Source organism: Lotus japonicus, chromosome 4 (genome assembly GCF_012489685.1).
Source record: "Lotus japonicus ecotype B-129 chromosome 4, LjGifu_v1.2".
Classification (NCBI taxonomy): domain Eukaryota; kingdom Viridiplantae; phylum Streptophyta; class Magnoliopsida; order Fabales; family Fabaceae; genus Lotus; species Lotus japonicus.
Genome location: NC_080044.1, coordinates 47,546,327 through 47,564,324, shown reverse-complemented (window position 1 = coordinate 47,564,324; position 17,998 = coordinate 47,546,327). Strand labels below are relative to the sequence as shown.

At 34.7% G+C, this 17,998-nt stretch overlaps 3 protein-coding genes across 4 annotated transcripts; 2 read left to right on the top strand and 1 right to left on the bottom strand.

The window, feature by feature from the left end:
• The first annotated feature begins 3,344 nt into the window (after positions 1-3,344).
• Positions 3,345-3,701, top strand: LOC130712846 (uncharacterized). The gene has a single exon (XM_057562662.1). It carries the CDS (start codon positions 3,345-3,347, stop codon positions 3,699-3,701), a length of 357 nt encoding a protein of 118 aa, XP_057418645.1.
• Positions 3,702-5,856: 2,155 nt separating this feature from the next.
• On the top strand, positions 5,857-9,588 carry LOC130714878 (uncharacterized). The gene is made up of 4 exons (XM_057564851.1): positions 5,857-6,331; positions 6,421-6,505; positions 8,028-8,116; positions 9,189-9,588. The coding sequence occupies exons 1-4, from the start codon at positions 5,969-5,971 to the stop codon at positions 9,330-9,332; spliced, it is 681 nt and encodes a 226-aa protein (XP_057420834.1). The 5' UTR covers positions 5,857-5,968; the 3' UTR covers positions 9,333-9,588.
• A 1,474-nt stretch (positions 9,589-11,062) lies between these two features.
• LOC130713906 (autophagy-related protein 8f) lies at positions 11,063-14,588 on the bottom strand. Of its 2 annotated transcripts, none has more exons than XM_057563733.1 (6): positions 14,433-14,588; positions 13,879-13,920; positions 13,708-13,763; positions 12,561-12,613; positions 11,446-11,564; positions 11,063-11,337 (listed from the first exon to the last, which is right to left on the bottom strand). In XM_057563733.1, exons 2-6 carry the CDS (start codon positions 13,913-13,915, stop codon positions 11,234-11,236), a joined length of 369 nt encoding a protein of 122 aa, XP_057419716.1. In that variant the 5' UTR covers positions 13,916-13,920; positions 14,433-14,588; the 3' UTR covers positions 11,063-11,233. The 2 variants fall into 2 exon arrangements, with proteins under 2 accessions (XP_057419716.1, XP_057419717.1); XM_057563734.1 differs by lacking the exon at positions 14,433-14,588 and adding an exon at positions 14,329-14,352.
• Between the last annotated feature and the right edge of the window lie 3,410 nt (positions 14,589-17,998).

Sequence of the window (17,998 nt, the reverse complement as noted above, 5' to 3'; positions counted from 1 at the left end):
ATGGTTTATGATCCTAAATTCTTACTTTCATTTTTTATATCAGTTCATGTACAAGGAAAAGTCCACTTGATCCTTTCATAGTGAAGGACTTGACTGCAATGATTGACAAAGACAATGAATTGGCAAAAATGTTTCGAAGAGTTAGAGACTTTGTCGAGACTGATGGTTCTTCAAATTTCTATCTCAGATTGTATCGTAACAGAACTAAGGATCCAAGAACTTATAATATGGCCACGGCTGATGAGGTGACAGCTTTGATTGTAGGTGATCTAGACTCTGTGAATGAAGGTAGAGATATTATTGTCAAGGGTACCGATGGAGGTTTTCAACGACTTCCTGAAAAACACCCTTCTTACATTCCTCTATAATATCCTTTATTATTTCCATATGGAGAAAATGGTTTTAAGGAGAATATACCATTACGAGAAGATCACATGCAAGACGATTCCCGAAAGAGATACAAAGTTGCAATCAGGGAATTTATTTCTTACCGGATCCAACAAATGGACATAGAGCACGGGCATTTAGTGAGCACAAGTCGATTATTTCAGCAATTTATTGTAGACTGCTACACTATGATTGAATCAGATAGAACGTCTTATTATAGAAATAATGAACATAAGTTTCGTTCAGATATTTTTAGAGGTTTGCAAGAAGCTGTAACTAGAGGCGATGTCCAACCCTCCTCTACTGGAAAACATGTCATTTTACCTGCTTCCTTCACAGGTGGGATGCGATACATGTTCAACAATTATCAAGATGTCATGGCTATTTGCAAAATATTTGGGTATCCAGATTTATTTATAACCATGACCTGCAATGCAAACTGGAAAGAAATTCAAGATTTTGTAACTCCAAGAGGTCTTAGGGCAGATGACCGACCTAACATTGTAGCTAGAGTTTTCAAAATAAAGTTGAATGATTTGATGTTGAATTTGAAGAAAGGAAAAATATTTGGAGAAGTAGAAGCAGATAAGCATTTTTAAATTTATTTTTTTATGTTTTATTCTTTCTTGTAATTTACTAATTGTTATGTTAATTACCTACATACTTCAAAACCTTTAACTGCAGGTACATATAAAATTGAATTCCTTACGAGGTCTTCCACATGCCCAATCTTAATATGGTTTCAAGGTGAAGGGAAGCTTAAAACAGGGGATGACATTGATAAGGTAATATCAGTTGAGTTACCAGATCCTGTGTTATATGCTTTATTAGCAGCAGTTTCAAATTATATGATGCATGGTCCATGTGGTCTTGTTAACATGAATTCTGCTTGTATGAGAAATGGAAAGTGTGAGAATTTTTTCCCAAAACAATTTCAGAGCTGAACTACAATTGATGAGGAAGACTATCCTAAATACAGGAGAAGAAATACTGGAGTTAGTATTACAAAGAAAGACATTGTAATGGATAATAGGTATGTTGTACCTTATAATCCATATCTCCTCATGAGGTATCAGGCCCATATCAACGTGGAGTACTGTAACAAGTCAAACTCCATAAAATATTTCTTTAAATATGTAAACAAATGTCCTGATAGAGTTTCTATTGAAATTTATAATAAAGATAAAGATTCAAATAAAGAAAAAGGTGTTGATGAGATAAAGCAGTATTACGACGGCAGGTATTTGTCTCCTTGTGAAGCAGCGTGAAGAATATTTGCATTTTATATTCATGACAAGTGGCCTCCTGTTATCATTTCACCTTCCCAATGAGCAGTCTAATACTTTCAAGGATCACGAAGGGATTGACATTGTAGTTGAAAGGATATGGACACTGAGTTTACAGCGTGGTTCAAAGCAAATCAGGAATCCAAACTTGGGAAGGACCTAACATATGCAGAGTTTCCCCAAAGGTTTGTTTATGATGAAGAAGAAAGATTATGGAGTGTCAGAAAGAAAGAATTTTCAATTGGGAGGTTGAATTATATTCTCATGGGTACTGGAGAACTATTATATATGCGGGTCCTTCTTACAATTCAAAAGGGTTGTACAAGTTTTGACAGCATAAAAACTGTTAATGGGATAGTATACCAGACCTACAAGGAAGCGTGCTACATCTTGGGTTTGTTGAAAGATGATAGAGAATACATAGATGGAATAAAAGAGGCAAGTGATCTTGGGTCTGGACACCAATTAAGACGATTATTTGTCATGTTATTGTTAGTGAATACAATCAGCAAACCAGATGTAGTGTGGGATGCTACATGAAAATTGCTAGCAGACGGAATTTTATATCAAAGAAGGAGACTTCTTCAAATACCAGGTATGCAACTTAAGAAACTCATTTAAACCATATGAAATTAGTTTTTTAAATAAGTAACTAATAATGTACATTTCTTCCACAAGTAATTTTATATTTGATTCTTATTGTTTTAGACTTGGAAATTAATGATGATGACTTAAGAAACATGTGTCTGATAGAGATTGAAAAATTGCTCCAGAGTAACGGGAGATCTCTCAAGGATTTTGATTGATTACCTTATCTTGAATCTTCTGATCTACATCTATTTGAAAACAGGTTCATAGTAGATGAACTTAACTACGATAAAGATGAAATGTCTGCCAAGTGCACAAATTTGCTAAATTTAATGACTGATGAACAAAAGCAGGTCTATAATCAGACATTGGAATCTGTTTTGTCTGACTGTGGTGGTTTTTTCTTTTTATATGGATACAGAGGAACATGGAAAACATTTATTTAGAACGCATTGTCAGCATCTCTACAGTCCCGAGGATTGATTGTTCTGAATGTAGATTCCAGTGGTATTGCTTCGTTATTACTTCCAGGGGAGAACTGCTCATTCAAGATTGTGTATTCCACTACAGTGAATGATGTATCTACATGTAATATTAAACAAGGAAGCTTACAGGCAAATTTTCTTTTGCAGAATAAGTTGATTATATGGGATGAAGCGCCCATGTTGAACAAGTTTTGTTTTGAAGGATTTGATGAAAGCACATGATGAAAGCAACGCAGACAAACCATTTGGTGGCAAAGTGGTAGTGCTTGGAGGTGACTTTAGGCAGATTCTGCCTGTTATCCCGAAAGGGTCCAGACAGGATATTGTTAAAGCTACCATCAATTCATCTCAATTATGGAAGAATTGTAAGGTGTTGAAGTTAACTGCAAATATGAGATTAAGAACTTTTAGATCCCTAGAACTTGCAGTTGATATAAAGGCATTTGCTAATTGGATTCTTCAAATTGGCAATGGTGAATTTGAATCGGATGAGAGTGGAGAAGCTGATGTAGACATACCTACTGATCTGTGAGTTGAGCCAGGTGATAATCCTATTCTTGATTTGGTTAATTTTGCATATCCAGATCTCTTGACTAACATGAAAGATTACAAGTTTTTTGAAGAGAGATGCATATTGTATCCGACTCTTGAATCAGTTGAGATGATGAATGATTTTATGCTGAGCTTAATTCCGGGTGAACTAAAAGAGTACTTCAGTTCAGATACAGCTTGCAGGTCTGATGCGGATTCAGAGATACACTCAGAGTGGTTTACTTCTGAGTTTTTGAATGATATAAAGTGCTATGGAATTCCAAATCACAAGTTGAGTTTAAAGAAAGGGGCTCCAACAATGTTATTGAGGAATATAGACCAGTCGGCTGTGTTATGCAATGGAACTCGCCTCATAGTGAATGATCTTCTGCCGAATGTTATTGGTGCCACTGTGTTAACATGAATTAATGTTGGTGAAAAAATATTCATTGGAAGAATGAGTCTGGTACCTAATGATTCGGGCTACCCATTTAAATTTGAAAGACGGCAGTTCCAAATTTGTACCTGTTTTGCTATGAAGATCAACAAAAGTCGGGGACAATCTTTATCACATGTTGGACTCTTCCTTCCTCGACCTGTTTTTATGCATGACCAATTATATGTGGCTCTCTCACTGGTGAAATCAAGAAAGGGTCTCAAGATTTTAATTCTAAATGAAGAACAAAAAGTTATGAATTGTACCAAGAATGTGGTGTACAGAGAAGTGTTTGTGAACATTTGACTACTGTACTAGATACAACAAATTTAATTGCACTCTATACATGTTAGATTTCATCTTCTCCTTCTTATGATTGCTGGAAAATTGGTCCACATGGTTCTCTCTTGCATTGCAATGACGAATTTAATTTACATTACATGTGGGGCATTTAGCATGATGAAAAACAATGGACTTGGATGGTTGCAGCTTAAATTGATTGGTAACAACATAGATCTCCATGTGCCTACTCTTCTGCCTTACTACATGTTATGAGTTCCTTATCTTTTGCTTACGTTCTAATTATTAGAATAGTCTAATTACACTGTTACTTCCTTACCACTCATGCATTTAGTGATGATTATTACGCAGCAAGTCATCTTATTCTTAAACCACTTCATCATGTAACACCATTCTTATCTACAATTATAATAGTCTAGATTAGAGCATAGCCTAAATAGAATTCATAAATTAAATCATGATTCCAAATATGTGATGAAAGACTTCAAGTTGTAGCAGTGCCACGATGGACTTATTTCAATGCATTAAGTGATTATTGATCTTATACTACTTAATAAAGACACAACACATAAACTCTCTTCTTTTGGCATGGCTTGCCAAGTATTGATTTATAAATAATTTCTTTTCCTGTAAAAAAAAATTAAACTCTCTCTTAAGCAATCATTCTCATATCTACTTTCTTCTTTATTTTCAGGGATTTTCAATCTACTACAGAGTTGTGTAGTAAGGATGAACCAGTCACTGTTCAATGATCATGTCAAACAATGTGAAATTCACAATGATGATGCTTTTGAAACATGTAGCAGATTGACCCTTTTTCTTTTAATGCATTATCAGACCATGAAAGTCAACATGGTGTTTTTCTTGCTTATAAATGTGCATTGGTTTCAATATGATGACATATTTGGAAATTAACTTTGGAACGTGACAATGTACTTAATTTGACCTACTATGGTGTCTTCTAATTTCAAGATCTTTGGATAATCCATGTGACCCATTCTATAGTATATTTACAAAACAAGTCGTTCAAAGAAGATACTCATGTTTTAATGTACAAGGAATAATCCATTCACATTAACTTTTAATTTTACAGACAAAATGTCTAATTAGTACTAAAAGCTTAGATGTTGATAAGTGTATAATAACGTTTCCATTATTTCAGTTAAACTTGCATTATTGTTTATAAAATTAATTTATAATTTTTAAACCATATTAAATAAATATTAATATAAAATTAATTTATACTAAATGTCACCCGTGAATGCACGGTATAAAACTAGTATGAGTTAAATAAAAACTGCACTCAATTCATAAAACAAGACATGTGCCATATTCTTACGTGTCTTGCACGGATTCTTCGTAACAACAAGCAATAACCATCTTTAAAATGGACAAGCGTATCCACCTTAGGAATTAAGACTAAGTGAGTCTCCAACAGAAATGACCAGCCTTAATTGCCCTCCACAAACGGCATGTAAACCATATGATGCATATACTTGATAAGAACATGCCAATACTGCTTTTTTTTTTACTGCTTGTAAAAGAAGTTCTAAAACTCATCAATCCATGATGCATATCTTTGAATTTTGAAAGGATGCGTTGTCATGATAAATCTCCTTACTTCCTACTTCTCCATGGAAACATGGAGGATCAATTTCTTCCTCTCTACTTGGGAGATAAAGGGAGTTCAACTCTCCATAATATAATATCTACTCGCCAAAAAACCCACGAAAAAATACTAGTATAGGGAATGAATGAAATTACTAAACTACCCTCTCTAACTCCAATTCATTTTCTCTCATTTAAGAGTAAAGTTGTCCATTTACATTGATGCCCTCATACACCATATTCACTTTTATCAATCTTATACAAAATTGATAGACGACAAGAACTGGAAGGAGGAGCACGACGCAGCCATTGATTTCTGAGTTGTGAACAAAACTCGGCGCGAAGCAATGAAAACGGAAGAAGCCATGGCTGAGTTGGAGCGAGTCCAAACCCACCTCCTCCAACGCATCTCAAAGCTCGAGCATTCTCTTCTCACCGACGACCCTAACACTCACACTGACACTAACACTGACGACACCGTCGCTCGCCTTTCTTCCATTCTGCGCACCAACGGCGTCGACGACTTCTCCTTCAAGAGGGTCCCATCCGACTACTACGATTCGCCGCTCGAAGTCCGCCGCGATGCCCTCGCCGCCGCCTCCATTCACCACCTCTGCAAGAGCATCGTTCTGGTCAACACGCAAGCCCCATCAAACGTTGTTGATTGCAGCGATCGGAAAAATTCAAAGTACTATGTTGTTATTGTTCAGGTCCCATTGCTTTTGCTTCTTATCTTTTTTCATTTTCTTTCTTCTCGTCTTCATGTTGCTCTGGTAACTCTATTTGCTTGAATTTGCAGTACACTGCTCGGTTCAATGCTGAGGCTGTGAAGAGCTTTCTGTTCTCGCTCAACAATGGAAGTATAGCCAAGAAGAAATTCAATTGTAAGCTATTTGGTTCATAGTTTGTTCATAGCTATTTATTGATGTTGTATTGAATCCCTGAGTTTTTTTAGAATTGGGTAACCGTGATTAATGATAATATGAAATTCTGTTGAGCATTGTGGCATTGAAAGAACTAGGAATTCCGTTTGTTCGTGATTCGTGAAGTAATGGTGGTGGCGGAAGAACTGAATATAGTGCTTGGGATATGAGACCCTTCTCACAGTTGCTACACTTAAGAAATTGGCCTGTGTGTGTGTGTGCATTTGTTGTTTCTTAAGTTATGATTTTAATGGAGAGTCCAGGTAGAGTTGGTTAAGGAGGTTTCCCTGCTACATATGAGTTTTCCTGTCTTAGTACTTTGAGTCCATGAGCTTCTTTGAATTGAGCATAATAGGGGAACATTATGACTTGCACATGAGTTGAGTGGGATTTTCCAACACTGAAGCCTCCCCTGCCGTCTTGTTCGCAACAGCTTACAGCACGGATTGCTTGCTTGTCAAGATAAAACCTAACAGCTATCCTTGCTTCGTACTGCCTGTTTCCCATGGCAACGGTCTTCCCTTTCTCTTGCTATCTCAATTTCACTGCCCACTATTGCTGTAATGCCAATTATCAATTCATTGATTAAATTAAGAAACTAACTTATGCAGGATTTGTCTTTGACTCATTGCTGTTATGTTGAAACTGGGTCAGGGTCAAGGAAAGCCCTCAAGATTTGTGATGTGAGAGGTACAAAGGCTGAATCTTCTCTTATAGTTGTAAAGCATGAAATGTCATTGAAGGTAGAGACTTGGAATTGGCGGTTTTCCCAGAAACAAAATTTGAAGTTTTTCTTTACGGTGCTGGGTGGATTCCATGAGTTGTTAGGAGTGTGTTGCAGCAACTGTTAGATGCATGTGATGGGATTTTGGCATGATTAGAAGATCACTGAGGTTAGGCGAAGTAGTTCAAATCCCTTAACATGGGAGGAGGGTATTTGGCAGCTTAGTGGTTACAGTTTTCAGTTGCTATCAAATCCAATGTATGAAAGTTTCAATTTTGAGTTGTCTACTGTAAATACTAACTAGCAATAGCTGGAGTGAATATTCTCACTCATTGAATTAGCTTTTAATGAGCTACATTGTCTCAGTTGACACTGGAGGGGAACTGAGACCAGAAACCCTCGATATGTAATGGTTTTTGCATGAAAATTCTAAGTGGGTGATATGTGAAAACAATATATGAGAAGTGAAAAGTATGGGAGGTCCACCATACTTGCTGATACCCATCACTTTGTTGTACTGCTTCCACTTCTCTGAACTCAGTATATTTTCCTTGTTAAATTTTTATTTTAAATAATGTAATCTCTGTGTTCTTAAGGACATTCTATCTCTCCTTATTAATCCTTTATCTTTTATTCCTTTTGTTAATATTTATGGAAAATTCTAATGCTTTCTATTTTCCCTTTTTAGATTTTCTATTTATTATATTTTTAACTTGACATTGATTAGAAGGTAGTAATTATTATTATTATTAATTGCAGTGAGGCTAGCTCCTGAGGAGACATCAACGGAGTTAACTGGATTTGGGCACAATGCAGTGACTTGTGTCGGCATGAAAACAGACATTCCGGTAAAGACTGGACCTGTGAATTAGTATAGGAATCTTAATCATGTGATATATGTAAATAACTAAATATTGCATCTTGACAAGAACTCTGTCACAAGTCCTTATTAATGCTGAAATGGTCATTTTCTTTTTAGCTTAGTGTATACAGATTATGTGATCTTTCTGATTACATCTATCATTTACGAAGTTTTTTTCCTGACTTATCTTCACATGTTCTGTCCTTTTTGATATCTTGTACTGGCACTTAAACCTTCTTTTTCCGCAATCTACAACTGGACACAACCACTTTTTCCCTGATGTTACGTTCTGACTGAGGGTCCATCATTCTTTTGAGAATGTCCCCTAGGATCTATATCGTCATGGAGCATCTGTGTAAAGTCTGAAGTCGTCCTTCCCATCTTTGTTCCAGCTTTTTCGCTGGTCCATATCTCTTTCTCTGTCTTTCCTTCTAAACTTCAGGTCTGGAGAGACTGGAAAAGGTATGTGATGGAGTACACTGAATTGTTTTATTCTTGAACTCAGAAGTCACCCATAATACAACAATAAACTGGCTGTTCCAGAGACCAAGGTGTCTGACATAGAGTGCCCTCTGTCCATAATACAGATTAACAACAGAACATGCATAATTACGCACCCTACTACCGCATATACTCCTAATTAGTAATTGCCAGTAGTTATTTTTAATCATAACTACTACTCAGGAGTTCAGCCACTAACTGCTGTCACTAATTAACTCTAATTATTTCCTATGATGGAGGCATGATACTCATTTAAGCTTAAGTACTTGAAACATGTCGAGCATATGACCTAACTAGAATGGAATGAATGTAAAACCAGACATTTCCTCCTAAGACAGGTCAAATTTGAGAGATACCTTACCACACACACACACCCTTTTGTGAATAATGTTCAAGGACTCAAGGTCCGCTTATTAATTAAAACATTTCTTCTGTTATTGCATTATATTCAAATCATAATTCATTCTCTTCTCGAGTTATATACCATTGTGGCTTATCTATAGTAATGTAGCCTTCAGCTTCTTCCTTAATTGATTGGATATCATGGATTGATTCAGGTGATTCTGGATGAAGCTATTGTAAAACTAACTCCAGATTTCTTTTGGTTGGGTGGCGGTGAGGTTGATCTGAAGCTAGGGATCCGAACATCTCAATTAATCAGATTTATCAACCCATTCATCGTCAATTGTAGCAGTGGTTGATTTTGTTGGTTAGAATGTGGTCAGGATGATGAGTTTACGAGGCTGGCTGTCATTTGCAGCTTATTTTTATACGATTTGAAGTTGAATTGTCGTCCATGAGGAATATATTTATTTGTCATAGCGAGTTTTAAGCTCTGCTTTAGTGATTGTAATGTATGTTTTACAGAGATTTGAAGGCAACCAGCAGCATGACTTCATATTTTGTATTTGTTGAAAGTTAATAATATCATCATAAAGATAAGTTAGCTCCTTTTTATTCTGATTGAACCATTTCACTTTCAGATAATGAGAGGGCTATGGTGGTATACGCCGTACTTATGAATGTCCTAGCCATGAAGAGATTTAAAATTCTAAGTCCTGGAGCATAAAGCTTTGGATAAGATAAATGTTGATGATAGAAAATAGTAATAACTGTAATTTCCCGTTTTCAGGGATGTGGATGATTAGTCAACAAATCCATGTCTTATCTCTTCTATAAGAGAATATTTGTATTTTGTTTTCCTGAAATAATTTTCAATATCCAATTGTTTGTCAAGTTGGTATTAGAGCTACATGCATAAGAATCTAAGGACATGGATCTCTTTCATGTCTATGAATGGAAATGTGATGTAGATGCTATTCATTATAAGAACATAAGGAGGAAATAGAATCTTCAAGTTTCTTGCTGGACATGACTCTGAACTATATGAGGTGGGAAGAAGTATGATTGGTAGGATATATACCTCTTCCTTCAACTAGTGAAGTTTTTCCCAAAGGTATGGAGGGAAGAAACTAGGAGGCATGCCATGCTTAAGACATGAGTAAGATCACATCAAGGCTTAATTAGTGCAAACGAATTGATGCACGTGTTGGCAAAAATGTGTATTATAGTAATTATATCTCCGGGTGCCATTACCTTACCAACAACAACAAAAAATTGGGTAAAGACACCCTTGTTACCCAGCCAACTAAAGGTAATGCGTGTAGCTGGGAATAGGGAGATAGACCCTTAGTTCATCATGTATAAATTAAACATGCACAACTCTGGCTGGAAACCATGTTCAAAACATATCTCAATGTACATGAAGAAAACGATCATAATTTGAGTGTTGTTTGTGTTGTTGACCAATAAAGAATTCAGCTACTTACTACCTTAATATTTTATTGTTGTGATAATTTCCCGAGCAACCTTTTCTAGTCCGCATAATATGTTCTAATTGGACAACAGTAAAAACTGCCCATATCAAATTTTACCCAAGTTTTGTCCTTTATATAAACCATCTTTAATAGTCAACAAATTAGGCTGTCTAGTAGATGTTCAGCCATATTCATTATTAACAAATTAGCACATGGGAAAGGCAAGTTCTTGCGTGAGGGTATCAGAGAAGCATCCTTATGTCTCATTATCGTGTAAGATTCCTTTAAAGTGAATTTATACTAAAATAAACCATGAAGGATACATTCAACTTTGATTGAAAGTACATCTTCACCTTAAGTCATTAAAATTCAAAGATAAGTACACTCTTATTTCGCACTTTATACGCAAGCTCATCTCAGAAAAAGTTTTGTCCTGCAAAGTTAAACAATTAGCGGTTCTGTTATTTGCTTATTATAAGATAAATCCCATTATACAATTAGCCATTCTGTGTAACTTACTTTTCCTGATTGAAACAACAAACTACTCTGAAGTATCACTTCGCAGTTAGCATTAACATCCTAGATATGCATGATGAACAACCGAAAAAAAAGAGTTGAAACACTGAAAACAAGGAAACTTGTTAACATTGAACATGTTATTGGAATTTATATACAACTGCACATGACATTGAGAGCAATGTTGTTTGATATTGAGTACCATCACAAATTTATGAGACAAGACAATGACGGTGCAATTGGATCATATAGTGTGAAGCTATAAAATCCTAGTGGGAAGTAAGATCTCCAAAGGTGTTCTCCCCACTGTAAGTAACATAAAGAAACCCATCTTCATCCTTTTTCTCATCATATATGGCAGACATAATTGCTCCTGAAAATTTTGAGAAACCCCGGAAAGTTTGATAGGTCAATACTGCTATATATTAGGAGACTAAATAATCATCTTTAGATAAAAAGGTTTAAGGGGTAAATAACTTGCCTGTAGGTGGAAGGACATTGTCCACAAATATAAAAATTGCCTTTTCTGCACTTAATTTAATTCTTTTGCGGATAACATAGACAAATTGTCCAACTGTGAGATCAGCTGGGACGAGGTACCTACAATTAACTCATTCAGCTTGACAGCTAAAACAAAGGACATACAGCTGCTAAGTGCCAATTTTATACGACAACTGGCAGAAAGCCATTAGATAATGGCAATATTAAACAAATAATACCTAGTCCACCAGAAACCTGAGTTATAATCTAACAGAAGCAATTGCAAATGAAAATCCATCACCACAAAGCTATAGAAGACCCAAACACTCACATAACATCAATATTTTAGAAAAAAATAGACAAGCGATTCAAATTCTATTTATCTGATTTAAGATTAGGTCCTCTCACAAAATGGAGAAGTATATCTACCAATGCAGTTACAGCTTTATTCACTCACAATATCATGAATTGGCAGTCATTCATTAAATCATAACATAACCCATCACTCACCAATATCAGCAAATTTCTCAACTATAGCTATAGTATATTATGCAAAATTCAGGGCATTATTTTGATCAATTTAGTACAAGTTCTTACACAAAAGTAAATTCGTCAATTCCAGCTATTGATTGTAAGTACTTATCATGTAAAAACTCCATGCCAAATTTTAAAAAATTTAAACAGGAATGCTATCAAATTTTTTAACTATCCTTTCTTTGAAAACTATGTTCTATATTGATTTGAAAACAATTGATGGAATCTGAAAGTTGTAAATTGTATGTGAAACTTTGTGAGCATGACTTTCACAATAAACACTTCAAATTCGATGTGGATTTTCTGAAAATTCCATCAACTAACACATTTTCATTGCAGCAAGCTTGTAAAGCTACATACTTCACTTTTTCATAATTGTAGCCATATATGGAGTATTAACAGATATTGGTATTACAAGCAAATCTCTCTTTTCAAAATCTATGTAGATTATGCTCTTATTTAAATACAAATAATATTAAATTCTTGAAACACTTTCCTTTCTTTTTGAAGAAACAAACCATATGAGTAGAAACAGTTAATGTGATATTTCCAGATTATATGAAAGTATTGACAAATTCTTACTTCTTCTTGTCAATACTTGGGATATCACTTCTTTCTGCCTTCTCCACAATTACCTTCAGACACATAGAGAAGCAATTTAGCACAATAACTAGAGATCTACCTTTGATGTAGATTCTCAAATATCACAGGCAGTAGACAGCAAGTAGAAGCACAAGTTAACATGAAACTTTTTAATTGATATTTCATGTCCAGTGTTTCAGCTTGAAAATATAAAATCGTCCTATCCCTACAGCTGGTTTATTACTCATCTCATCAAACTGACACCTAATTACTTCAATGATATGCCTATGATATTAAAGTCAGATTGCAAATGAAACTGTTTAGGTTCCTTTGCATCATAAAATAATTGATAACAACCTAGTTCAGAGCAGCAACTTTTGACAGCATAAGATACTTCCATTACTGAATCCAACCTTCGTTGATAACACAAATGCAGAGAAATAAGTAAAATAAGGATTATTTGAATATTCTTTTATGAATTGGATTCATTCTATAATTCAAATAGGACATTAATCAGTCATTTGACCTCCAATAAATGATTTTCCCATAAAGATAACATACATATGGAGATAAAAGAGAGTATAAAATAAAAAGTTAATATACACGCCAATTTGGCATGGAACCAAACTTCCATTATGTTCAGAAAACTAAACTGCGCCAAATTGCCTGGTTGAGCAGGTCAGACTGTGAGACAATTATGTCTTTTATTCAACATTATCCAGTTTCAACCAAAATATTAATAGGTTAAACCAATCAAACCATGACCCTCAATGTCTCACTGGTTCCTTTTAAAAAACGAGTTTTCCAATAAAGCATATCTCCACAATGAACTACACTGAATTCTGAATACCAAATATGTGAGTATTAACCTAATTTCTCTTAATCTGAGTGTTGTTAATATAGCAGCAAGGATCCTGCAAGCTATAGCCAGCTATGTATACTGCCCAATCATGACGCTAAAGAGACAAGTGACAACATATAAAAGACATAAATTAAATTTAAACAGAAGATTTACATTTACAGGGCCCAAAGAAAATACACCGAGATTAAAAAGTATTGGCTCCTCAACCACAAAATAACAACACTGCTTCTGCAAGAAATATATGATTCAAACAGATGACATCAGAAACAGATACATGGTTCTCACCGGAATACGGTCTGGATATTTCTCTCTAATCCTAACAGCCTCAGCTCTTCTCTTCTCTGGACACAAAAACAAACCATTTATTTGTACATCATTCAGCTTTCCACACACAGAATCAAAGTGATCATATTGCAACAACACCCCCCCTCCCCAAATAAAAAAAGCAGCACATACCAAGATCATGCTCTTGTTTGAAATAACTCTTTGCCATTCTCCCTGGAAACAGCATCAAACAAAAGTCAATTATAACTAAAATAAGAAATCATCTAACAAAAAAACAAGTAATTAACCAATCAATCAAAAAAATTAAATCTTTTCTAGAAATAAATAATAAATAAAAAAGGGCATCTTCTGGGTGGAAAAAAAAACTGAAATTATCAAACAACAGCTCAGTAATAATCACAAAAAAGGTAAGAAGAACATGAAAGATAAACCTAAACAAAAATTTCACCAAAGAAAGAAAAGAACTACTAACAGAACGTTAATCTTCCTATACAACGTAGAACAAAAGAGCCCTAAATTTCCAATCAACTCAACAATCAACGGAATTCAGGAAAAGATGAAACTTCACAGTATTTTACAGATTATATTTCATGAAACAACAAAGCGATTCCGACAATTTACTTCATATATCGACGAAGAAAATTTGCTGCTCGATTAACAATAATTCAACCCAAAACCTCAAAGGTTGAGAAATTCAATAACACTGCAAATTCGGTGCACTAAACCTCGTGAAGAAGACGATCGAAGAAAATCAACGCTCGCTCTTGCTCTTGCTCTTATCTGTTGATGATCAGAAGTCCTAGAAGGGCGTGTTTGCTTCAATGAAAGCAAAATGTGGGTACTGTGTTTATTACTCTTTTTTCCAAATATTTATATCAATTTTGATTATTTATCTGGTTTCCAAAGTCATGCACCTTTCTTGTTGCAAAATTAATTATATTTGTATTTATTTCTTTGAAGCTCAATATAATTCCTATTTAGTTTATTTTTTACATTGGAAAATTAAGATAAGACAACTACAAAGCTAATAAATCCTTAGTCAAAATGGGATAGAGCTGATGTGGAGGGTGGCATCATTAGCGATTCCTATTTGATTTACAAAAGCTTAAGAAAAAAACTACTACTAAAATTAAAAATAAAAGACTGAACAGGGATCCAATTACTAGTTTATTAGGATTATTTCGTAAATTTACTTTTTTTAACAATTAACCCTTGGACAATTTAATAGACAATAGCTAAGAGTTTAATTTTGACGCAATAATAATATGTAAAATAAATTATATTATTGATGCGGTTTAAATATACATGCATGCAAAAACAAGTGTACTTAATTGCAAAAGTAATATAAGAGTTAAGTCTAGAAAGCATGGCCAAGCGATTAAGATATGAATACCTATTTTAAAGAGAGAGGTTAATTGTTTAGACAAATTAAAGGTTGAATTGGTTAGGTTCTCTCGCGGCATGGCGGCTTCTCCGGTGTGTTCCCGGTGCAATCTTTATCCTAAAACAGTGCTTTGCACTGTCTGAGGGATTGCTGGTTTGCTTGTCGGATTTGGAACATGCTTGGCTTTCTTCTGCAGCGTGCCTCCTTCAATTCGATGGAACCCCGTGCTTGGTTCCAGTGGGTGCTTGGCGAGGCGGAAGCTACGACTTTATCTACTATCTGGTTCATCTGGACAGCGAGGAACCGCGCTTTGTTTGACCAGACCATTATTCCAAAAGAGCAGTTGTTGCGTTTAATTTACACCTATTTTTAATAATCATTATATGATGTTGTTTCTGAATTGATGTTATGTTTGAGATGCTAAGTTGTTGTGATTGCAAGTTGTATAATTGATAACATGTAATATGTGTTTTGTGCAACTGGTGATGAATATGCTAAAATAATTAGGACTTGGAGATGGTCTGAATATGCATATGTTAGTTGAGTTTTGCACAATACACTGCATAGTTGTCAAGAGGCAATGTTTGCTAGTTCTCGTGGAGGCTAGTGACTTGTCCCAAAACTGGAGTGGTTTTGAAGCCTAGAGCGAGGGCTTTATTGGTGGTTATCTGTCTGGAGTGGACGCGGTGATACCGCTAAGGATAACAACTTTGGTACCAAAGGCATTTGCACGGGTCTCACTTGAGTCATATGTGTTATGGTGATATTTTTGGAGAGATTTGATGTGGTGGTAATTAGAGACTATTATATATGTTCTAATTGAGCTATAATTTATGGAGTATTTGCCATAACTGTGAACTTGATTAATTATGTTAAAATTATATAATTTATTATTTGTTAGTGAATGTGAGTAATTTATGTGGAGCATAGATAAGCTTTTACATTATTTATTATTATGCTTATCCATATGATATGAGTTCTCACCCTTCTGTTGGAATGATGTTCTATGCGACATCGCTCAGGTACCGAAGATAGTGGAGCTTCTCGCGAGGGTTAGTTGGAGGAGCTAGTCTTTCATTTACGGTTTAGTTAGGGGAGTCATGCTCTGTTATGTAACACCGGGAAACGTTTAGTTTTGTACCTTGATGTTAAGAGTTACCTATGAACTCTCTTTATGTTAAATTTTGGAGTTGAAATAAATCCGCTGTGCTATGCATATGATGTTGCGACATTAAAGTTGGAAAATTTATATATTTATTATGAGCATGACAGGTGTTTTGATTTATGTTTCTGGAGAATAAGTGTGACACCCTCTGTGTTATGCATTTTACTCTGATTTATGATATATTATTATGCGGGGTTTAGAGGGTGTTACAGATGTACTAGCCTAGAATGTTAACATGTATTCTAACATGCTTTTTATTTCATGATGATCTTCAACTTGATTTCATCATCTAAAATTGAAACACCTAAAGAATTATTTTCTCATTGATTTGCTCAACTTTTTGTTATGTAGGATGACTCAAATAATTCGTATGTTCCATGTATGGGAAACAAGAGATTTCAAAACACCTCAAATTATTAATAGTATTGAAGTGCTCTTAATCGTTGAAAATGTATTCAATTTCTTTGTTATCCTCACTTTCATGATACCTAATTCAAACTATTTATTGTTACCAAAGCAAAGTAAATTTTTAAAATTGTATTTTTTCAAATGCCACAGTTTAGTGACACACTATGTGCATGACAAGTTTATGCGATTCAGAGTTTTATGGTTCAAGCACCTGCTAGAAAATATAGTCACAAAGCACAAATACATGATTACTTGAATGAGCATCTCGAGAACTGAAGAGGCTAGAAGTGACACTACTCCTAAAGTAAAATATAATTTTGCACAATTTAATATAGTTGACATCATTTTCATGTAATCGGTCATCTCTGAAGAAACCAAAGTTTATAGGGCTAATTTATTTTATAAAAAGAAAGGACATATAATACCACATGGAAACTAATTGCATATTCTAAACAAAAATAATCCATATGACTTAATCTCTAACATTGCTTCCTTAAATTAATGACCTTAATACTATGCAGGGCCGGCCCTGGGCCTGTGCAAGCAGGCCCACAGCCCAGGGCCTCCAAAAAGAAAGGGTCCAAAAAAGATTCCCATTAAACTTTCCTCTAAAAACAATTTAGTTATAATAATTAATGTTCAAGATGTTATTAATGACTTAAGCTGGTCTAGTGGTTAGTAACTGTGTATGTTAATTTTATGTAGCGGGTTCGAATCCCACGTTTTGGCTTTTGACATGTTATTTGTTAATTAATTTGAATTAAAGGATTCAAAAATTAAAGCAAAAGGTCGCGTTGTTTGGATTCGAACACGCGACCCCTGGGCGGGTTGTAAGAGGCCAGTTGCCAAACAAACCAACAAAATGGTACTGATCAAATTTTGAACGTTAAAATTATTAGGGGTCCATTTTTATTATTTGTCCAGGGCCTCCAAAATGTCGGGACCGGCCCTGATACTATGTTGTTTCTTACCTTTTTTTCCATTCTTCATTACTTTACTCTGCATTGCATCGTTCTCCTCAATAGCCACTAATACTCAATTTTCCCAAGATGCATATTGCATATATACAAAACTACTTATGATATAACTTTCAGATGTCCATGTTCACAAATATGTATTTGTTGCTTACTACTTCTCTTATTTTCTTGAAAAAATAAAAAGGTCCAAATTTACTTAGAATGTGGAAATTTTATCTAGATAGATTTAACTTGATTTCATCATACTTTATATTTAGTTTAATATAAACAAACTATGAATTATTTGTAACCAAATAAAAGAGAATGAATTATTTATTTTTTACATATTTATTATTTCAAGTTTATATATCAACGTTA